The 22,733-nt window shown below is 54.8% G+C and overlaps 1 protein-coding gene across 11 annotated transcripts in view; it reads left to right on the forward strand.

Annotated features, from left to right (window-relative positions):
• TTC39A (tetratricopeptide repeat domain 39A) overlaps positions 1-22,733 on the forward strand; it is a 51,094-nt gene that overhangs the window by 17,524 nt on the left and 10,837 nt on the right. For 9 of the 11 annotated variants that reach the window (XR_011537368.1, XM_008519630.2, XM_008519635.2 and 6 more), the window contains exons 2-12: positions 2,675-2,779; positions 9,439-9,570; positions 10,445-10,521; positions 11,843-11,910; positions 13,903-13,967; positions 15,997-16,096; positions 17,453-17,518; positions 19,291-19,399; positions 19,894-19,961; positions 20,114-20,173; positions 21,067-21,228. Coding sequence is in view for 10 of the 11 variants with exons in the window: in XM_008519630.2 (XP_008517852.1) it covers positions 2,675-2,779; positions 9,439-9,570; positions 10,445-10,521; positions 11,843-11,910; positions 13,903-13,967; positions 15,997-16,096; positions 17,453-17,518; positions 19,291-19,399; positions 19,894-19,961; positions 20,114-20,173; positions 21,067-21,228 (1,012 nt within the window). In the remaining variant the exon portion in view is untranslated. Of the gene's footprint in view, positions 1-288; positions 503-2,245; positions 2,395-2,674; positions 2,780-9,438; positions 9,571-10,444; positions 10,522-11,842; positions 11,911-13,902; positions 13,968-15,996; positions 16,097-17,452; positions 17,519-19,290; positions 19,400-19,893; positions 19,962-20,113; positions 20,174-21,066; positions 21,229-22,733 lie in introns of those variants that run through there. The other 2 variants (XM_008519632.2, XM_008519631.2) reach the window with 2 other exon arrangements.

Raw genomic sequence — 22,733 nt, forward strand, 5'->3', positions numbered from 1 at the left:
ATTGATTCATCCAACAGACGTGGGTGCCCTGAGCACCAGTCACTGGGCGAAGCTGGTGGAAAGGCAAACACTGTCCCCACCTCGTGAAGAGAGGGGCAGAGGCTGCTTGCGGTCGGGCCTTTCTGCCATGGGGAGGAACTTGGTCTCTATCCTCAGAGTGATGGGAAGGCAGTGAAGGATTTCAGGTCCTGAAGTGACGTGGTCAGATTTGGGTTAAAAAAGATAAGTTTGGCTATTATGAGAGGGATGGATTAGAGGGAACAACGCTTACAACATTCTCCCTTATAGAAACTACCTGGAGGCTGGATGGCTTACAACAGATATCCTTTAAAACACATTCCTGAGCTCCCACAGAAATAACAAATCCTCTCAAGCCAAGATTAAAGAGGGGGCTGAAATCAGGCTGGAAAACGAGATGAAGCCACAGCAATTGGGAGAGTTTACCAATTCCAGAAACCCCGAACCTCGAGTTTTAACGGCCACTCAAGGGATGAGAAATAAGGTGCTGGGCCTACCCAGTGACAATGAAGGGAGTTGGAACTTAGCCCTCCTACCACCACCACGGGAATCTACAACCTTCAAGCACTGTACCCTTAGTGAATAGGGGCGTCGACCAGGAAAAAATATCTACCCACCCACAGAGGGAAACGACAGTTCTGGTGGGGAAACAAAGGCTCCCTAGAAAATTATAAATATTGCTCTGCCCTCACACAAATTTTGGGTTTGAATGCATACTCCCTTTGTGGTCCCGGAAATACTAAACTAAAAAAGTAACGTAAGAGTCTCAGGGTGGTGGTGCCCCAGGGAGCCTGGCTGAAGTAAACGCAGATTCTCTCTGGAGGAATAGATCCTCCTCCTAAGATCCCTTTAGGATCAGTCAAATAGGAGCTCACAGAACGATTACAAAACACAGGAAGAAATGAGTCATTGTGAGCGATAGACACCAGAAGGAAGACATAGCAGAATGAGTTTCTCTGAGAGTCTAAGAGGCTAGAATTATGAGATTTGGAATATAAATAATTGTTTAAACAATGTGTTAAGAAATCAAAGATGGACTTGAAACAATAAGCAGGGAACAAAATACTGCCCCAAATGACCAAGCAGATTTGAAAAAGAACCAAGTGGAATTTCTGGAAATGAAAACTATAATTACTGAAATAAAAAACTCAGAAGACATGATAAGTAGTAGATGAGATATACCTAAAGAGAATTAGTGAAATGAAAGATCTAAAGAAATTACTCAGACTCTAACAGAGAAAGCCAAAGAGATGGCAAAGAAGAGAGTTAAGAGACTTAAAATACAGAGTAACGTGGTCTAACAGGGAGAGAAGGAGTAGGAGGGACGAGAGTGAAGGGCTCTTCCATCAGACCTGGGTACAGATGCTGGTGGACTGCACCGGAGGGCACTGGGCGTGGAAGGGGGTGGATTTAGCGATGTTCAGGAGGTAGAATTGATAGGGCTTAGAGATGGAGTAGGCCGTGGAGGCCAGGGAGAGGGATGTGTCAAGGATGACTATCAGATTTCTGCCTTGAGAAACTGGGTAGAGGAGTATCATTTATTAAGCTGGCAAAGTCTAGGGGGGAACAGATTTGGGAGAACGAACAAGTGTTTCAATTTGCATGGGAAGATCTGCTGATGGATCACAAAAGAGGAGACATTAGAGATGGGCCTTAAGGTATGTGTAGGAGTTTACCTGGTGGAGAAGGGACTTGAGGAAAAGGAGCTCCTTTCAGTGAGATCATTGAGGCCCTTTTTTGGAACCTACTCTCACTCAAAAGAGACCTCTTGAGAAGAGCCATCCTCAAGACCGTCAGATAGGACTTTTGGAATCTCCTAGTTTCATCTCATTTTTCAAATTTGGAAGCTGAGGCCCAGAAGGGTCAGGGATTTGCTCTCCTAGCCTTAGGCTTTTCATTCATTCATTCAGTCAGTCACTTAACAGCTGTGTATCAAAAGCCCACTTTATAGCGATGCTAGATACTGGGGATACTACAGTGAACAGGGCAAAGATTCCTGCCCTCAGAAAGCTGCTATTTTAGTGGAGGGAGACAGACAATAAATACAAAAATAGGAAAAAAGAAAAAAACACATGTCAGAGGGTGATAAGAGCTGTAAGAAGCATAACGACTGGGAGGGGGTCAGGAGGTGCCGTTGGGAAGGTGACCCTTGAGCACAAAAGGCCCTGGGCAGCTCTTGTAGGTCTCCTGCCACCATAGCCCATTGTGACAGTGTCTGGGGTTCTAGAGTGCAGGCCTGAGGAGGGCAGGAGAAGGCTAGAGAAGGAGGAAGAAAAGGATTGAAGAGGGACCTAGTGGGCAGGCTGTGCCCCCCAGGGGGGCAGAAAGCCCAATGGGTCAGAAGGGCCACAAAGACTCCCTTTACCCTTGTAGGGGGTAAGATTACTTATCCCTCAGGCTTCCTTGCCCCCCTGTCCTTGGCCCCTCCCCATCCACCAAATCTCAGATGACACCCCCATTCTGTTCTCCTACCTTTAGGAACCTTAGAGGTGGGTGCAAATTGTCCTTGTGTCCCAGTACAGAGTGGGCAGCCTGGAGGAGCTTGTGACAGGCATCCGGGGCCCACCAGGGAGGTTGAATGGGCCCTGGGAGGCTCTGTTCTAGCCAAGATGGGGGTTGAGGGCTCCCAAGTCACACCCAGTGTCTCTCCCTTCAGGACTCCTGTGAGCAGCCTCCATGAGGCCCTGGACCAGTGCATGACTGCCCTGGACCTCTTCCTCACCAACCAGTTCTCAGAAGCACTCAGCTACCTCAAGCCCAGGTGAGGCTTCAGTGCAGGTTGGGGGCGGGGCCTGTGTGTGAGCGCCAGCCGTGAGTCCACGTGTGAGCCTAGGGATGGGGGCTGAGTGAACCAGAGAGCTTGTGTGAGAGGAACTCCATGTAGTGTAACTGAACGCCTTCGGCCTTCTGGGTCACCATGACCCCTGGGAATCTCATAAAAATGGCTCAGGCTCCCCATTCCACACCCTTGAGCAACCAGGCCCTCCCCAAGGTCACCGTGACTGCCTTCCCCTTAGGTTCACGTGGCCTCTTCCACTTTGCTTTCTTGTTGCCACTGAGTCCACTCGAGGTTTCTCCCCCATCAACTCTAACACAGCCCCTTTTCTGTATTCTTCCCCAAAGCACCAAACGCTTGAGTTGCCTTTATTCAATCCTTTTAGGGTGCTAATGATGGTTAACCATTTCTTCTAGTGTTTACTGCCTTCTTGCTTGCTTTCTTTTTTAAACAGATTTTATTATTATTATTTTTTTAAGATCGGCCCTGAGCTGACATCTGTTGCCAATCTTTTCTTTTTCTTCTTCTTCTCCCCAAAGCCCCCCAGTACCTAGTTGTATATTCTAGTTGTGGGTCCTTCTAGTTCTGCTTTGTGGGACGCCGCCTCAGCATGGCCTAATGAGCGGTGCCATATCCGTGCCCAGGATTCGAACCAGTGGAACCCTGGGCCGCTGAAGCAGAGCGTGCGAACTTAACCACTCAGCCATGGGGCCAGCCCCTTTCCTGGGCTTTTTTAAAGTTAGATATTGAACTTCTTGGATCAGTCCCCTTTTAAGCTTTTATCTCCCCCATACACTTTTTGCATTTCTTTATCGTTTTTTCCTCTGATTTTGGGGATATTTCTTCAACCTTATCATTAAATCCTTCTATTGACTTTTCTTTTTTTGTGTAATTGTATGATTGATTTCCTAGTATTCCTCATTGTTCTCTGAATGTTCTTTTTTTCCCAAAAACGTCTTATTCCTGGTTTATGAGTGCATTTTGTTCTTTATGTCTCTATCTGGAGTATGGGAGTCCTTAGGACAGGGCCTGGCATGTTAAGCACTCAAGTATTTATTACTAGTAATATCACAGAGTATTATCTCTTTGAAAAATGTTTTATTCTTTTTCTGCATAATCTTGGTGTTCTCCAGGTTCCCTTTTTCTGTTTAATGGGAGGAATCTTCTTTTCATGGGGCCTCCTTCAAATGCCTGATGGTCCCTGACTGTCTGGTCATGTTGAAGAGCGAGCTCACTCATGGCCGACTGGAAAGGCTGGGCCCAGCAGCTTTGTGGTTGATGGGCTTGGCTTTTGGACGATCTGGTTGAGAGCTGGCCCCAGATGTCAGCTTCTCTGGGGCAGAATCCTCTGCTCCTAAGCCTGGACGGAGAACCCCTGGCTGTCTGAATTCTGGGATTGGGGTAGGGTTGAGGGGCCAGGGGTCTAATGATGTCTGCTGCCTACTTGCCTAATCCCCTCTTTTCAGCTCTAGGTTGGCCTCTGCCACACCTGGTTCCCCCACGCCCCAGGGGAAAGCAGATGCTGAGGCGGGGGACTGCTTTCCCCAAGCCTGGGCTGTTCAGTTTCTCTAGACTTGACTGACCCACCATTCTCCTGTCTGGGGTCAGTGGCCCAGCTTCTGGAGGGATGGGGTTCCAGGGCGTGATGATCATGAGTCTTACAACAGTCCCTCCAGCAGCAGTCCCCACGTCTCATCCCTACCCTCTGAGGGGATCTGGGCTTGAGGTGGGGCAGGGCCAGGTCTGCAGCAAGTGTGGCCACGTCTGAGGCAGGCTGAGCCCCATCCTGCTCCCTCATTGAACATCCGGGTTCCCCTCCCAGTGTCTTTGGAAGGCTACCTGGCTCCGCTTCCCTCCTGGTCATCACCTGTCCCTAAATGGGCTCTACCTGGCCACCTGCCTCGTCCCCCTTACCCCCCTCCCACACCCTTTCCCCTCTAGCCTCCTTCCCTCTCCCCCAGGCCCTTCCTGGTTGAGAGGCTGCCTCACCCTCCCTCACCTCATGGGGGCGCTCTACCAGGAGTCCTGCAGCTCAGACCCCTGAGAAGAAACGCTTGCTCTGAAGGAGGCAGCGCAGAGAGACCGGTCTCCCCCTGAGGCTGCCTTTTATCTCACACTTAAGGCAGTGAAGCTTCTCTTTGTCTTAACCCCTGCCCCTTCCAGAACAAGAGCTTTCCTTTCTTTTTGAGTTTAAGAGCTTTCCCCTCAAGCAGTAGATTTCATTAGCATACTCCCCACCCCACCTTATGACAACCAAAAAATGTTTCCAGAAATTGCCAAATGTTGGGGGTGGGATGGGCAGTAAAAAAATACCTGCCCTCTCTATTAAGAACTACTGGTCTAGAGGAAATAATTCTTGCTAAGAAATGGCCTCCCCTCCCCACTCGTAGCCATTGCATCTTCAGAAGTGCTGGGGTCCTCTTTCATTCTTGCTCCTCGCAGTACACACAGTGTCTCATTAATTCTTATCCATAGTTTGCCCCCCTCCAGCTCCAGGGAGTAACCGGGCTTGCCAAGCTCCCCTCCCCCCCACCCTCAATATTTGCTTTCTAGTTGTCACTTCTTTGAGTAGCTTCTAGTTTATTTTACTTCATGCTATGTCTGTCCATGAGTGCTGTCTCTGGAACATGGTAGCTGCTCCATTCGTTTTCCTTGATTAAAAAATGGTCATGGTTAGTAAGCCGCAGAGCTGGGATTCAAATCCAGGCCCACCCAGCTCTGCCATCCGCGCTCTGCCTCCTCGGCGTCTTGGATCTCAGGCAGGCAGAGGAGTTTACCTGGAATGGGAGGCCTCCCCAGGCATGAAGGAGGTAGAACAGTGTGTCGAGGCGGTGGGGGAGGGGGTGGGGTGGATGCAAAGGCCCCTGCTGAGAGTGAGGGGCCAGGCTGGTGTGTGTGGGGGACGACAGGGACTGGGGAGAAGTTTCTGAGCAGCATGACGGGCCTGGCCAAGGTTGGTCGCCCCTGCTCAGTGTGTGCCTGTCTGTGCGGCTGGCGGCTTCCTCCAGCCTTGCTCAGTGGCAGCGCGGAGAAAGTGGACAGTGGCTGGCTCCTGGGCCCAGGGCTCCTAATCTGGGGCAGCAGGAGGTTGGAAGCTCAGCAGTGAATATTTTGACAAGAGCGTGGCTGGTATGAGGAAGTTAAGTTGGGAGGTCAGGAAAGGAGGCCAGGCTGGAGAGGGGGATGGGGCAGAGGGAGTGATAAGGGAGAGAGTGGGAGGGTGGGTGGGAGGGGGAGTGGGATCATCTGACTCCAGAAGCAGAGCCATTCCGTGGGACGATGAGGGGGTCATGTTGGGATCCGTGGTGGGCACCTGTCGCGGGTTCATTCACCGCCACCTCCTGAGTGTCCTTGTGTGCCTGGCGGTGTGAGGGTGCTGGGGCTGCAGCACTGAGCAAGATGTGGCTGTTCTCGGTTCCTTGGAAACTGCGAAACAAGCAATAAGGGTGGTGCGGAGAGTTATACAGGAACCCCAGCTCCTGGGAAGGGGTGGGTCAGGAAGGCTTTAGGACCAGCCACGTAATTTCCCGGGTGCATTGCATGAAAACATGAGGTCCTTTGTTCAAAAATTAGTAAGGATTTCAAGACTCCAACAGCAGAGCATTAAACCAAGCATGGGGCCTTTTTAGACATGGGGCCCTGTGTAACTGCAGAGATCACACAACCGTGAAGCCAGCTCTGGAAGGCTTCCCGGAGGAAGTGACCTTTAAGCTGAGATAGGCTGGATGAGAAGGAGTCAGCCAGATGGAGAGGGCATTTCTAGGCAGAGGAGCAGCCTATGCAAAGGCCTGGCAGGGAATGAGGGTCTAGTATATTTCAGGAAGAGAGACACACAGCCTAGCTGGAATGGGGAGAGCTGAGGCAGGTCCCAGAAGGGAGAGGGCAGGGTCAAGGAAGGTGGACTGGGGATATGGGTCCCCTGCAAGGTACTTGGGCTGGAGAGGAGGGCAGTGAGGTGGGGTCTGAGAGGACCGGGAAGTGGGGTGGGCAGTTCCATGCGGATGAAGGAAAGCCTTCCAGCCTAGAGCAGCCTCACCCAGAGAGGTCCTCGGGAACTGAGGCCTTTGGCTGGGACTGGGAGTGGGGGTCCCCAGGAAGGAGAAGGGGGAGTTGGGTCAGAGTCAGGAGGCCCAGATGGTGGGGTCAAGGATGGCTGACAAGTAGCCACTGAGGGCCTGAGCCTTGGCTGCTGGCAGAGGAGGGAAGGGCCGGAGCCCACTGGACTCGGCTGACCTCCAGGTGGCCAAGGAGTCCTTGGTGCCGATACCCTGCTCTTCTACTTCCCTCTCCATCTGGACCGCTGGTCTGGGCCCAGGAAGTGGGCATCAGGTCCCAGAGCTCCGTCTAGCTCAGAGGTGAAGGGAGCTGCCAGGGGTCTGGATGCTATATGTGCAAACAAGAACTTTGTGGAGTGCAAACTAAACTTGGGGTGTTTGAGGTCTGGGGGTTTGTCGTACCTGTGTGCCCAGAATCCCAGTCCACACCATAGTTGGGGGGCTTCCAGGGGGTGGGGCAGGGAGAGGCCAAGATTCCCAGCTGCAGGTGCCATGTCAGGGCCTTTGCCCTCAAACTAGAAATTCCGCTTTGCCTGCCAGCAGCCTAGGCGGGGCTGTCCCTCTTTCTGGGCCCAGCATGCACTGGGCTCAGCAGGTGGGGCTGGGTAGCTCAGGCAGAGTCCCGGCCTTGGGTCTGGGCTGGGAAGGGAGGAAAGAGGCAGGGGCCTGAGAGCTGGAGAGGCCTGTGGGGAGGGGATTACCTGCGGAGTGGGTCCTGTGCCGCCTGGGAAACCCCTCCTCAAGGAGAAAGTTTTTATCCAGAGCAGTAACCCTTGACCCCGGCAGGACGTGGAGGGACTCACATTTATTGAGCATCGGTGATGTGGCCCTGGCTGGGCATCCTACTTAAGCCCCCCACAGTCCTGGGAGAGAAGCGTTATTGTATCCATTTTACAGAGGAGAAACTTGAGACTCAGCGAGGGGACAGGACTCACAGGATCACACAGCTGGTAACTGGCCACGCCGAGATTCCAGCCTGTGTCTGAGGGACTCTGAGTTCCATGGCCTCCTTTCCACAAGCCACTGCCCTCAGATTAAACAGTTCTAGCAAAGACCTGGGAGGTGTCCTGATAGCTACCAGGGCTGGGAGGGGTGCGCCAGCCTTTGGTTTCCTTCAAAAACCTTTGCCTCCCAAGGATAGTATCACCCAGAAGTAAAAAAGCACCTTAATTTACAGGTGTTTTATGAATGAGAAAGGCAGGCACATGGGTAGTGTCATGTGGTTTTACAATAGAACCATCTATAAACCTTGCTTAGGAACTCTGTCTCCCCTGAAGCTCCCAGCATCAGCCTGGTGCTGAGGAGTTTTTTAAATAATTAACGAGGGAGCGTCGGGAAGGGGGTGGAAAATGCTCCAGCACCTACTGTGTGCCAGCCATTGGGAATCCCAGCCAGTCCTACACAGACAAGGGTAGCTTTACTGTCCCCATTTTGCAGAAGCATAAATCAAGGCCCAGACTCGTGGCTTCCCCAAGTACAGAGAGGGACGGGGGTTGTTCCCATCTCTCCTTGCCTGCTGCACTCTCCATGTGTTAGATGAAATGCCCCTCCCCTACACACCCAGTTGATGGGTCTGGGGCTGTGGAGGGCAGGGAGGTAGGAGGGGAGGGCTCCCTGAGGCCATCTGACCCAGCCCTGTCCCACTGGCGCTGAGGACAGAGATGAGTCCCACACAAGCTCTGTCCTTGAGGTGCTGACGGTCTGGAGAGAGAGCTGAGCCTCTGCTAGTATAAATACAGCGTGATTTGTGCCTCAGTCGTAGACACGTGCTCTCTGAGAGGGAGCCCTGGATTCCCAGTGGCTTTTGAGGCATTTGAAGGCTTTGACAGATGAGTCAGTGGATGTGGGGTAGGGAAGGGCATTTCAAGCTGAGGGAACAGCATAGGTAAAGGCCCGGAGGAGGGAAAGTGTGGGATTTTCTTGAGGAGAGCGTGTGTGTTTCTGTGTGGTTAGAGGTACAGTCTTGAATGTGACCAGATCATGGGGCAGAAGTGGAAGTGCCAAGAGGGCTGGACTGCAGAGGTGGGCAGGGCTTATCGTGTGGAGCCTCGCGGCCGAGCCTCATCTCATAAGCCACTGGAGGGCTTAACCAGAGCAACGTGATCAGATGATGGCATGAGAGAGGCAGGAGGTGGCGAGGCCAGTGAGGTCCAGGGACCAAGGATGGGGCAGGCCCAGGGGGAGGCTAGAGGATAGATGAGCTCCCACAGACGGGACTTAGGCTCAGCCTGTGGGAGGTGGGGCAGAAGGCGAGAGGCAGGCCCTGGGCACAGGGGAGTCTGGCCTCAGACCCACACATTGCTGCTCCCTGTTTGAGTCCTCACAGCAGTCTTGCTGCTGCTGTCTCTCTGGAACAGATGAGACACTGAGGCTCAGATTTGGAAAGTCACTTAGGGCCTCTCAGCAGGAAGGGGAGGAACTGGGATGCGAGCAGCAGTGGAAGGGTCAGACCTTGGGCGAGTCCCTTCCCCTCTCTACACCTCTGTCCCGCCGTGCAGGATGGGGGAGGGCATGGTAGGTGACCAGCACAGGCTCAGCTGCCTCTGGAGTCCTAGGAGTTGGCGCTCTCATGTCCCTTCTCTCTGGCAGAACCAAGGAGAGCATGTACCACTCGCTGACGTATGCCACCATCCTGGAAATGCAGGCCATGATGACCTTTGACCCTCAGGACATCCTGCTTGCTGGCAACATGATGAAGGAGGCGCAGTCGCTGTGTCAGAGGTCGGGGCTGTGGGGCGGGCAGTGATGAGGAGTTGTGAGACCCATCCTTCTGTCACCTACGCCTATCCCAGTGCCTGAAATGCCACTATTAGTGCTGCTCCTTTTGGCTAAGAGGACGTGGCCCCAAGTGCCAAGAACTGTTCCTGTCAGGACTGCCTCAGGAGCCTTGTTGTCTGAGCCAGTCAGTGAGCAGCTCCCAGGGGCCAGGCCTGATTGGGAGGAGACGAATTCTGGCTCTGTCACGTAATAACTCTGACCTTGGGCAAGTCCCTCTCTGGACTCAACTTTCCTCATCTGTAAAGTGGGTGTGATGATAGGGTTGTTGTGGGGACTGAATGAAGACACCAGTCACAGGGCCTGGTGCATAACCGGTGTTGGGTGCACATTAACTGCTTGAATGAGCAAACGAATAGACCCTCAATGTTCATGCACAGGTGGAGTTGTCATTCACTGGGCACACTCTCATGCCTGCCTGAGGCCGGGCCCTGTGCTGGGCTCTGGCCACCCGGGGAGTCATCAGACCCCGGCCCCTCCGATGGGGAGATGGGCACAGACAGTGACACCCCAGCCTTATGCAGGGAAGGTCCCAGGTCATAGGGGTCGAGCTGGAGGAACGGGAAAGCTTCCTGGAGGAGGCGATGCTGGAGCTGGGTCCTGAAGGGTGACTAGGAACTGGCCAGAAGAGAGGGAGGAAGGAAGGAAGGGGCCTCTAAGTGAGGCAACGGTAGGGGCAGAGGTGTGACAAAGCCTGGATTTGGGGGAGGCAGTTGAGTGGGTGTGAGTCCTTTGGGAGGGGCAGGAGACGCAGTCCGAGCCCGCCTGGGCCCCTGGCTCCCCCTCACTGAGTGACTTGAGGCCCCCTTTTCTTTTTCAGGCACCGGAGGAAGTCCTCTGTAACAGACTCCTTCAGCAACCTGGTGCACCGCCCCACTCTGGACCAGTTCACGGAAGGTGTGGCATTCAGGATGTCCTCTCCGCCCCAGCGACCCCAGGCAGCCTGGGTCCAGGCCCAGGGAGGGGCAGGAAGGGGCGGTTATCTTCCCAGTCATTGCCAAGCAGGCTGGGCCCTGGCCTAGATGCTGGGACATGGGTGGGTCAGACCTGTGGCCTTTTGAGGAGTGTCGCTCGGGTGAGAGGGGAGCAGGCAAGACTCACTGTCCTGATCACGTTACCTCTCCAGGACCTGGAAGTTGGGGAAAGAAAATGCTGTCACATGTCCTGTGCACGTTGCTCCTCAGGCTGGGGAGGGCTTAGAATTGTGTGTGGGCTTAGGTCCACTGGCTTGATTATCATGGTGGTCTCGTGGTGTGCCCAGAGGGGAATGTGGCTTTAGAGGCTGACACCCTGGGATGAGAGCTGAAGGCAGCAGGAGAGCAGGTCTGCGCTGCCAGAGCCTGGCTGGCATCTTTGTGCCGTGGCCACATGTGGCAGTCCGGGAGGTAACGGCAGCCAACCATGAGCCATGGGGGGCTCTTCACTGCAGGGGTGGGTGGCCTTCCCCACCTCCAGAGCCCTTGAGGGTTCCCGCATGAAAGCAGGCATATGATGGTGCCACTCCCTTCATCAAACCTTGCATGGCTCCCTGCTGCCCATAGGACCAAACCTACAATCCTCCATCAGTGTTCAAGGCCCTTTGCAAACAGACCTCTGCCTCCCCTCATCTCTCCCTGCCCCCTAAATCTCTCTCCACCATGTCACCCCCGTTTCAACCTTCCCTGACTCAGCTGTCCCCAGCATCTGTGTTGTTTGGCTCTCCTGGGTCTTTGTCTAGAAAACTCTTTCTGCCTCATCCTTCCAGTCCTTTCTCAACTCACAGCCCAAACTCAAATGCGCTTTGTTCTAGAAGTCTTCCGATTCCCCAGGCTGTGTTGGTTTTCCTTTCCTGAGTCCCACACCGTGGCTTTGATCAGGATCTTCTTTTTCATCCATTCGACCCAGCACCTTCTCCTTGCCCAGCACTGTGGGGTGTTGGTATACAGCACATACAGTGATGCTTGGAGAACAAGAGAGGCAGGCCTAGGGCCCTGTGCTGACATTCTGGGTGGTGGAGTGGGGGAACCAGGTGGAAGACTGGGGGGAAACGTAAGCTAACCCGGGACAGTGGTGAGTGCAATGACATTCCCAGAGCTGGGTGAGAAGGGAAGGGGGAGGAGGAAGGGAGGGGGCTGACTCATGTTCCATTTGCCTTTTGGGAGGTGGGCGTGGAGGACTTGGCCCAAGCCTCCTGCTGGGAGTCCCGTGAGGCCACAGGGCTTTGGTCTTCTCCCTGCAGAGGAAATCCACGCGGAGGTGTGCTACGCAGAATGTCTGCTGCAGAGGGCAGCACTGACCTTCCTGCAGGTAGGAACCCTCGACCTGCACAGGCAGCCTGGGGGTTTCAGGAGATCCATCACCATGTCTAAGCCAGAAGAGTCTGTAGCAGCCATGATCAGCCCCCGTGTGGTTCAGCCAAGGACTGGGGCTCAGTCGCCCCAACACTCCTGGCCCTGACCAGGCTCAGGGGCGGAGGGGATGGGCTGTACCCGCTCCACACTGAGCACACGCGTTCCCGTGTACTACCAGGATGCACTCCCCCCTCAGGGCTTCTCTTTCCCACTGAGGGTTGTGTGGGTGACAGGCATTGTCACAAAGCCCGCTGTACACTTGATTCATTCAGAAGGCTGACTTATGGCACCTACGCCGGACTAGGCTTTGTGCATCTGTTACCCTGTGTAGTTTTTACATACCTTACACACATAGCTTGTTGGTTTTTACATGCATTTACGTACATTATGTAATCTTCACCTCACAGGCCTCCTCCCTAGGTGGGAGGAGCCACCTTCCCAGGGTCAAGTGGTTGGCCAATGGCAGAGCTGGGATTTGAACCCAGGTCTGGTCAACTTGGAGCCCAAGCTCCTCACCACACAGAGGTAATGATGAGAACCATCACCTCGTGATTTTACCAAAAAGCCCGGGCTATAATTATAATGTATAATCATGTAAATATGTGTATTGGGGTGAAGAGGCACATATAAATTCTATTCTCAGGGTGCTGTTTATTTTTGTTAGCTACTTTTCTATCTTTTTGGATCTCAGGTGATTAGAATTCGATTAATCCAAATTCTTCATTAGGATCACCGTAATAATTGCACCATGATGGCCTTTTGTTCGTTTCCTTTATTATTATGCATAATAAATGAACAAACGCCCGGGAACTCCACACCCAACCAGAGAACAATTCTCCTCGCCCCCTGGGCTCCTCCACCCTGTGCCTGCCTGCCTTCCCAGGGGCCACTGCTGCTGCTAGCGTTTGTTTCTCACTTTCCACCTTATTTTTGAAAAATAGGTTTCTCGGCTTCCTATTCATGTATGAGCAGCATATTGCTATGTTTTCGTTGGCTTCGAGCTTCTTAAGGCCTCAAGCTGTGTGGGACTCGCTTTCTTCCCCCAGCCTTGTGGCTGTGTAATGTGCCCTTCTGTGACTATACCAGTGTAGTCATCTGTTCTCCTGCTGAGGGGCATCTGGGCTGTTTCTGGTGCTTGGCTGCGACGCACAGTGCTGCTGTGAACATTCTTGAGGGTGACTTCTGCAGCCCATGTTCATCCGTTTCTCTTGGGTGTGCACCCAGGAGTGGAACCGCTGGGCGGGCTGGAGGTATGGGTGCTTTAAATTACAAATGTGGTAAATAGCTACTTGTTGTAAAAAAACACAGGTAGGGCCGGCCTGGTGGCACAGTGGTTAAGTTCGTGCGTTCCGCTTCTCGGCAGCCCGGGGTTCACCGGTTCGGATCCCAGGTGCGGACATGGCACCGCTTGGCAGAAGCCATGCTGTGGTAGGCGTCCCATGTATAAAGTAGAGGAAGATGGGCACGATGTTAGCTCAGGGCCGGGCTTCCTCAGCAAAAAAGAGGAGGACTGGCAGTAGTTAGCTCAGGGCTAATCTTCCTCAAAAAAAAAAAACACAAAAAAACGAAAAACACAAACAGCCCAAGCATGAGCATCCTCTTCCTTTCCCACTGTTCCTCCACTGGGGGAGGCACCGTGAATCACTGGGAGTGTGTGGGAGTGTCTCCTCCAGGCCCTTCTGCAAGCACATGGTATGTGTACATGTGAGGCTGTAGAGGGGGATTATGGTCGAGCCATGGGCGTTTTGGTCTTGTTTGGCAAGCAAGACCCTCATCTCAAGTCCCAGGGGCAGGGAGCCTGGTTTGGCTGACCTCTGACCCCATCCCCAGCAGGGCCCCTCATAGAGCTGGGCCTGGGGAGGGGCAGGCGGTACCAGAGCCTTGTGGGATCCTTCTCAGGCCTGTGGCTACCTCTAGGCCCGGCTCTTAGCATCTCTTCCTCCTGCAGGATGAGAATATGGTGAGCTTCATCAAGGGTGGCATCAAAGTTCGCAACAGCTACCAGACCTACAAGTGAGTGGGGCCAGCCGGGGGGCGCCTGGGGCCACAGCATCCACCACCCTGTGCCCCTCAGGCTGCTCTGTGGGAGGTAGAAAGCACTGGCTAGAGACAGGAAGCCTAGAATGCTGTGTGATCTCAGATTTCTGCACCCTTGGGACCTCAGTTTTCTGGAATATTATTCCCCTGGTTTTCTGGGTCTATCTGTTCATTTGTTTCCCCTGAGTGCTTACTCTGTGCCTGACCCTGAGCTAGGGGAAAATAAGACACAGAATCTGCATAAACAGCTTGGTCTGTGCTGGTGGGGGATGGGGGTGGGAAAGACACAAAAACAGTAATTTTGAGAATAGCCACCAAACTCCTACATATCCCTTAAGGCCCTGTCCAAATTCCACTTTCCCCATGAAGCCTTCCTCGACCCCTCCAGTACACAGGGATAGTGTCCACACACACACCCACTCCCCTACCTGGGAGCTCCCCAAGGGCCAGATCATTTCCGTGCCATCTTAGCAGTGGGCCAGGCATAGCCTGTGTTTATGGATGAAAGAATGAGGACTCAGTCCAGAGTACCTTACCCAACATGGTGCTACAATCCTTATCTACACTTCCAAAATCAAAAAAAGCTCTGAAACCTCATGTTTTTCCTCCAAGTTTGGCATTAAAACTAATTTTCCGTTAAAAGTTGACCTGAATTGACTTGAGACTATTTATCATCATCATTTTCCCCATTTCAAGTAACTACTTCCCTGCAGAGACATTGCAAGTTTGATTTCAAGGCATTGCTGGGGTATACCACACCGTGCAGTATATGGGCACCACATTACCTCGTGGGTCTGTGCTGGAATTGTGCCAGGCAACCAGACAAATGTTCTGGCCCCTCCAGTCTCTCCACCACCTGCCAGAGTAATGTTTCCAGAGCACAAACCTTGTCAGGTCACCCCCTGCCAATGGGGCTCCTCTTCGTCTTAGGATAAAGTCCCTGGTCATCGCCGAGTCATTTCTGGGAGCTCTCCCTGCCCACCTGGCCACACCTCCAACCCCCTCTGCCTCAGACATTTGGACCTTTCCTCAGTTCTTCAAACATACCAAGCTCATTCCTGCTTCAGGGCCTTTGGACATGCTGTTTTCTCTGCCAGGAACACTCTTTCTGCACCAGGCTAAGCCCTCCGCATCCCTCAGATTTCAGCTCAAATGTCAGCTCCTCAGAGAAGCCTTCCCTGGACCCAAGACTAGGTCAGGCCCCAGGGTTCCTGTCCTTTGAGGCCCTCCTCACCCTCACAGAACTCAAAGGGCTCCATCCCCTAGAGTGGGAGAGTTGTGAGGACAGCAGCGTGGTGGCTTTGCACCCTGCTGTCCCCAGTGCCTGGCACAGAGAGGCCTCAGTCTGTGTTTGCTGATTGAAAGCCCTCTGGATGCTCATGGGCCCGGACGGAGCCTCTCTCCTGCCCTGGGAGGGCTGGAATATGGGCTCTGCGCAGTTGGTGACCAGGAGAAATAGGGTTGGGTTCCAACCAAGAGACCCCAGGAAGGCGGAGGGGGTGTTGGAGTTAGCCCAGTGGTTCTCAGCGAGGGGCATTTTGCCCCCGTGAGGCATTTGGCAATGTCTGGAGACGTTGGTTGCCACACCTGGGGGGAGGTTGCTCCTGGCATCTAGTGGGTGGAGGCCAGGGACTGCTAAACATCCTGTGATGCGCAGGACAACACTCGCACCCGAACAGTCATCCAGCCTAAAATGTCAGCAGTGCCCAGGTTGAGAAACTGTTCTAGACAGAATGCAGAGCATGAGCAAGTCCTAGACGCTGGACAAGGCAGGTGCACTGGGGCCGATATGGCTGAAATTCAGGGGCAAGGAACGTGTTATTATGGTGGGAGATGAGGTTATGTTTTCCTCGAGTATCAGCTCTCTGGCTCACCAGAACCGCTATAATTCTACCACCAGTGGGTTCTGAGATCAGCTGGGAGTCAGGGGTAACCTTAGGCCCCAGCTGGAAAGGGATCCAGCCCTCACTGTGTACCTGAGGCAGGACTTTGCCTCCCTCTGTAGGGAGCTGGACAACCTCGTGCAGTCCTCCCAGTACTGCAAGGGAGAGAACCACAGGCACTTTGAAGGAGGGGTGAAGCTCGGTGTGGGAGCCTTCAACCTGGTGAGTGGGAGTGCCCCTCCCCCTGTCCGCAGTGTCTGGGCCCCTGCATGTCCCTGCCCTACCCACGGTCTCTGCTGGGATGCTGTACTGGGCCTTGTGCTGCCCTGGGACCCAGTGATGAAGCAGACGTGTCGCCAGCCTGGGGGGATCACAGCCGGGGTGGGGTTGGCGATGGGTGCTGGCGCTGCCTCCGGGATCCCTTCGATGCATTCTTTCCCAGCTCAGGTGGAAAGGTTGAAATCCACCATGGTGGCAGTATCTATAGCACCAGAAATTGACAAACGCAATAAACCAGGGCCCGTCCCCTGGAGAGCTGGTGGTTAAACATTGACCAGTGGCCAGGAAGGAGACAGGCCTGGAGACAGCGGATGACCACCAGGGAACAGAGCCACTGCCCTGGGGGAGTTGGGGAAGGTTTCATGGAGGGGAGAGTATTTGAGGCTGGATCTAGGAGGACCCATGGGTGGGGGAAGTTTGCCAGGGGGCCAGGGCATTCCAGGTGGAGGGAGCACTGTGGGCTGAGGCGGGGAGGCTCAGAAGAGCTGGGGCTGCTCCTGGATGATTAGACTCCTGGCCCTGGTGGCCAGGGACCTCTCCGGAAGTGTGTGTAGCAGGGAGTGCCTCTCTCCCCTCTAGACAAAGCCTGTTCGAAGAGCAGGCCCTGGGTTGGGGGTCCCTACCCCACTCTGGGTTGCGGTTTCCTCGTTTGTAAAATGGGAACAGTGATCCTGGCCCAGGTGCTGAGAGATACAAGCTGCAAGGTGCGTGGGATGCTTTAGCAGGTCATAGCCCCACAGTCCTGGGGTCAAGAACTATCTCCACGTTTGATAAGCTGGCGGCCTTGGATGTATCCTGTCACTTATCGGTGCCTCTCTTTCCCCAGCTTTCGAAAGGGGCGGTAATCCCTTCTTTGCAGGACTGTTCTGAGGGTCAGACGCAGTGCCGGAGGCCCTGGGATTCAGTGTACTTTAACAGCCGCTAACGGTTGCGTGCAGGCCCGTATGTGCTTCACCTACGGTCATCTGATCCATCCGCGCAGCACCCCTGTGAGGAGGGCGCTATTGTTCTTCCCATTCTGCACACGAGGAAACTGAGGCATAGAGGGCATATGTAACTCGCCCAAGGTGACCCAGCTGCGAGTGGTGAGACGAGGATGTAGATGCAGTCTGTTCCTAACTGTCACACGGTGGTGCCTCTCTATCCGGGGAAGTTGGCTTTCCAGGAAACCCAGGGCCTCCTTGTGGACATTCCAGAGGCAGGGCCTGCACCCCTGGCTCCTCCCAGGACTCGGAAGGTTTGGGGAGTGGGAGGGCAGCCCCTGACCCTTCCCGTGCCCACCCGCCTCTGTTTCTGCAGACGCTGTCCATGCTTCCTACTAGGATCCTGCGGCTGCTGGAGTTCGTAGGGTTTTCAGGAAATAAGGTACCACCTGCCTTCTGGGGCCCCCGACTTGCTCAGCCCCAGGACTGGTACTTGGCTGACAGAGTGGGGCTGAGGGGCTGCGGGGCCTCAGTGCCAGTACTGCCCCAGCCCCCCTTGGTGTGTGGCCCTGGACAAGGCCCAAACCTCTCTGGATCTCCGGCTCCTCTGCAGTCAAAGGGGGCTGGTAATCCCCACCTGGCCTCTCACAGGGGGGTGAGGCTCTAGGGTAAGGATGGGTGTGAAGGACGACTCTGTGCGATGGCCTGGGATCATGTTTCTGAGCCTGACAGGTGTCAGGAAGACCTTGAGCAAGTCCCTTCCCCTGGGACCATGTTCTGGGCTGAGAGATGCCCAAGGGAAGCCCTACTGTGCATCAGACCTCGAGGGTAGAAACCAGAGGACTCAAGCCCCCAGAGGCTTTACTGAGGGCAGGAACCTGAGCAGCAGGTAGCAGATCCGGGAGGGCTCCCTGGAGGAGGAGGCCCAGTGTGGTGGAAGGAGCATTGGCCTGGAAGTCAGGTGCCCTAGGTCAGTGCAGCCTCGTCCCCTTTTCCCTGTGACTCTGAGCACATCCCGCCCTCCTCTGGGCCTCTCTTCAGTAAAACAAGGGGCATTTTTTTTTTTAGATCAGATCAGTTTTTCAAACTTGGACTTTCTCTGGCCCTTCCTGATTTTTGCCATGTCCACCGACCTCTTTGTTGTTATTAATGTATTATTTTTCTCAAAAGCGGCTCATATTTTTTACTTAGAGATACTTAAAGGAAACGTTGCTATGCGGAAACCCTGTTATTTGGCGTGGTAAGCACCCACCCTCACAATGACCCTGTGAGGCCACAGGGGTCTGAGGAGGGCCCGGCCGGACCGTGCGGTCTGCTGAGGCCGAGGAGGGGAGCTCAGAGCGTACCCGCCCAGGGCCGAGGCTCGCTCCTGGACACCGTCACAAGGACGGATGGAGAGCTGAGAAGGGGAGACGCTCACTTGGCACTCTGCCTCGCGCCTGTCCGTGGCCCTGTGAAATCCTGGCTGCTGTCTGCAGCCCATGGCCCAGCGCCGTTCCCAGGAGATGCCGGCCCAAGGCTCCGGGGGCCCCGTTCGCTTTTGCTTTCCCAGGAAGGCCCCTGGTTGTGAGTAGGATTTCAGGATGATGACAGGAGAGAAGAGCACGAGAAAGGCCCAGAGGTGGGACAGTGTGGCCTGTGGCAGGAAGAGGGCGGCGAGGCCAGAGTGGGGGACCTCCAGCAGCAGCCGCAGCTTTGATTCTGTCCTGCAGGCAGGGAGCTGTGGAGGGCTTGAGGCCGGGGTGAGGCAGGTCAGATCTGTCTATGAGGAAGCGCACGAACGCCCTGGAGGACAGAGAGAGGGGCAGAGACTGCAGGCCCTGATACAAGTGGGGTCTGGCCTCTTGCTCCTCCCCTGCCAGGCTCTGGAGCATCCTCCTCCAGGAAGCCTTCCCAGACTGCAGTCCTCGTGGCCCCATCTGTACCCTGAGCCTGTGGTTAGGATTCTCTGCCAGCTTTTCTTTCCTCTTCCCCCATCAGATGTGGGGCTGCTCAGGGCCTCAGTGCCCACCCTGTGGGGGGAGTGGGAGGGGCAGGGTAGTGGGGGAGGGGGGCGGGTGCTACCTGGAGTCCAGCGCTCTCCTGCCTCTGCTCCAGCAGCATTGTCCTCACAGCTGCCCAGTGACCTCCCAGGCCCTGCCGCTTGCTGGGTCCCAGGGTGGGCCCCGGGGCACTCAGGCCCCGCTGGCCTCAGCCGGTCCCCTCTTTCCGCAGGACTACGGGCTGCTGCAGCTGGAGGAGGGTGCCGCGGGCCACAGCTTCCGCGCCGTGCTCTGCGTCATGCTGCTGCTCTGCTACCACACCTTCCTCACCTTCGTGCTGGGTAGGGGCGCCCGGGCCGAGTGCTGGGGCCTCTGGGGTTGGGCTGGCCCTGAGGGCAAGGGTGAGATGGCGAGGGGCTGCAGACCCTCCTCGGCCCCGGACTGGGGATGGGGCACTGAGACGAGACACAACAGATGCGCATCAGCTGTCCTGGGGCCTGGCTTTCTGACCGCTCGCTTCCTCACGGTGTGACCGGGTTCCAACCTCAGTTTTCTCGTCTGTGAAATGGGGATGGGCTTGCCCACCTTTTGGAGGGTGTGAGGACGCTGTAGGCAGGCTGGCCTTTGGGGTCCCTGGCCCAGCCTTGGTGGGCATGGGCTCTTGGTTAGTGAGCCCTGTGGTATGCTGGGGATGAAACTGGTGCCTCATATGCCCCTGGAGATGGGAGGATTATTTCACAGAGGGGGAAGGGGAGCCCCTGAGAAGCCCCTGGTAGGTTGCTGGGAGGATCACGGGCCGGTGTGGTGACGTGTGTTGTCCCCCTGCCGCCTTCAGGCACCGGGAATGTTAACATCGAGGAGGCAGAGAAGCTCCTGAAGCCCTACCTGAAGCGATACCCTAAGGTGAGCCCCCTTCCTACCAGACCCCCGTGGCCCAGCGCCCTCTGGATCCCCGTGGCCCAGTGCCCTGTGGACCCTCATGGCCCACCTGCCCTGTGGACCCCCGTGGCCCAGTGCCCGGTGGACCCCTGCGGACGACATGCCTGTCATTGCAGGGCGCCATCTTCCTGTTCTTTGCAGGGCGGATTGAAGCCATTAAAGGCAATGTTGACGCAGTGAGTAACGGGGGTCTGGGCTGGTGCTGGAGACCCTTGGGGTCCCCAGGTCAGCAGGAAGACACTCGCAGACATACTCAGGGACAAGGCAGACTCGGGGGAGGGCCCCGAGTGAGAACCAGCAAGAGAGCAGGGGCGGGAGAGGCACCTCCTGCTGAGAGTGTGGGAAGACAGGAGGAGGAAGCATTTGTGGTGAGCAGGCCACCTTCCTGGAGAGGGAGGTCCTCAAGGGAGGCAGTGAGGTAGGAAGACCCACTTGTTGGGGGTGTGCTGAAAGGCCGGAACCTGGCGAACGGAGTGGTGGTGCCCTGGGGAGGCTGGCCCCCTGAGGGCCTGGCTAGGGAGTCTGGACTCCCGAGGTGGGAGCAGCCACCGAAGGGCTGCGGGAGGGGAGGGTCAGGGTCCTGGCAGCATCCCCAGCAGGCGGCCGGGGCCCAGGACAGACTTGACCGCGTGGAGTTCAGGGGTCTCCAGCTGGCCCTGGCTGTGCTTCCTCGGGCAGCAGGACAGATGCTCCAGGTCCTGGTCCCTTCGTGGGGGCTACTGGAACTTTTGGGGTTTGCTCTGAGGCATAGACATTATCATATCACTTTAATATGAACAGTTTCTACTGCCTATTGTCCCTCCATTATAGCTCAATCCTGTCCTTTCATTTTGTGCTGAAAGACTAGGGTCCCAGAGAGGGGCAGTAACCGGGCCTAAGGTCATGTAAGACCTGGGGCAGAACAAGGATCGGAGGCCAGATCCTCGTTTCCCCACTGTTGCACCCCTGCCCCCTGAGCCTGGCACAGGGCTTGGACCACTATGCGCTGGAGGAGGCTGGACCTGCTGTGGGGTTGGGCAGGGGCCGGGGTGGGGGGCACCCACCGAGGCTGATCAGCAGGTGCCCACAGGCCATCCAGCGGTTCGAGGAGTGCTGTGAGGCCCAGCAGCACTGGAAGCAGTTCCACCACATGTGCTACTGGGAGCTGATGTGGTGCTTCACCTACAAGGGCCAGTGGAAGATGGCCTACCTGTACGCCGACCTGCTCAGCAAGGAGAACTCCTGGTCCAAGGTGGGCTGACCCCGTGTGTTTGAGGGACCTGGCCAACCCAGACTGGCCACAAGCCCCTAGACCCTGGCCAGTCTAACTGGCCCTAACGGGACACAGATGTCTCAGCAGGAATTTAAAAAGAACCACAAATTCTAATAGGACTCAGGGCCGGAAGGAACCAAAGAGAAACTTTATGACTACAATGTGTTAGTCGAGATTTTAAGTCACAAAGGTCAGCAACGTGGCTCACACTGTCTAGGTGAGTGCTGTCCACAGAACTTCCTGTTATGGTGGAAATGTTTTATTTCTGCACCGTCCAGTGTGGTAGCCACCAGCCAGATGTGTACACTGAGCACTTGAAATGTGCCTAGTGCAACTGGGAAACTGGATGTTTTAAATTTTATTTAATTTTAATTAACATTTAAATTTTAAGTCACGTAGGGCTAATGGCTACCATGTTGGACTATGCAGATCTAAAACACAAGAGGCTCATTGGTTCATATAACTGAAAATTCTAGGCACATCTGGCTTCAGGTAGGGCTGGATCTAGGAATTCAAATTAAATCATCTGAGCTTGGTTTTCTATCTGTGGCTGTGCTCTCCTCTACGGCATCTTTGTTGTGTAGGGAGGTTCTCTCCATGGAAAAGGCGGGGTGGCCATGGGCTGCCTGCCCCTAACTCACATCTTCTTTTGGTTTCAACCAAAGCCCCATAGTGGAGTCTCATTGGTGTGGCATAGATTGCATGTCAGTGCCTGGAAACAGAGGGTGGGAAGATTCCTCAAGGATTAGGAGTAGGAGAGGGGTGGATCCCCAGAAGAAAAATGAGGTGATGTCCCCAGAAGAAGTGTTGGCAGCGGGGGGCGGGGGGGGGGCATTAAAGAGATGCCATGTAGGCAAAACCAAGCAAAACAGGTGCCTATCGTAGCTGAAAACTTAGAACATCATGGGAAGTCGTGAAATAAGAATTAGTCATATCATCGTAGTAATGATAGTACAGAATTCTGAACCATGAGCCTTAGAATCATCCAGATCATCAGAAAGCATCTAATCTGGTATTGGCAAATACATAGCACATATGTCTCAATGCCATTTTCCCTTGCCCACAGCAGATGTGCTGATCAGGCCTGGTACTCTTTCCCGTAGCCCGCCTGTGACCTTAGAAGCCTTCTCCATACTACACTCCAGGCAGCCCGTAGAAATGATCTGAGTGGGCACATGTCATCCCTATCTAGTCCATATTTCTCGTGCCATGCCCCCCAACCCCCCCCCCCCCCGCCCCCGCATGGAAGTCCTTTTCCAGTATCCCTGCTAGAGACCAAACTGAAAGGAAATTCTCTGGGTCTGGGGCCCGCAGGGCTCGGGGAGGAGCAGCTTTTGCTGAGCTGTGTGCCCAGCACTTGCCGTTTCCTCCACGCTATACCCAGTGAGGTGGAAATTATTATCTCCATCAGGCGTGTGAGGGACGCTGAGGCTAAAAGAGGGTATGTGACTTCCTGGCCCACACAGCTGTCGGTGACAGACACA

Source organism: Equus przewalskii, chromosome 2 (genome assembly GCF_037783145.1).
Source record: "Equus przewalskii isolate Varuska chromosome 2, EquPr2, whole genome shotgun sequence".
Classification (NCBI taxonomy): Eukaryota; Metazoa; Chordata; class Mammalia; order Perissodactyla; family Equidae; genus Equus; species Equus przewalskii.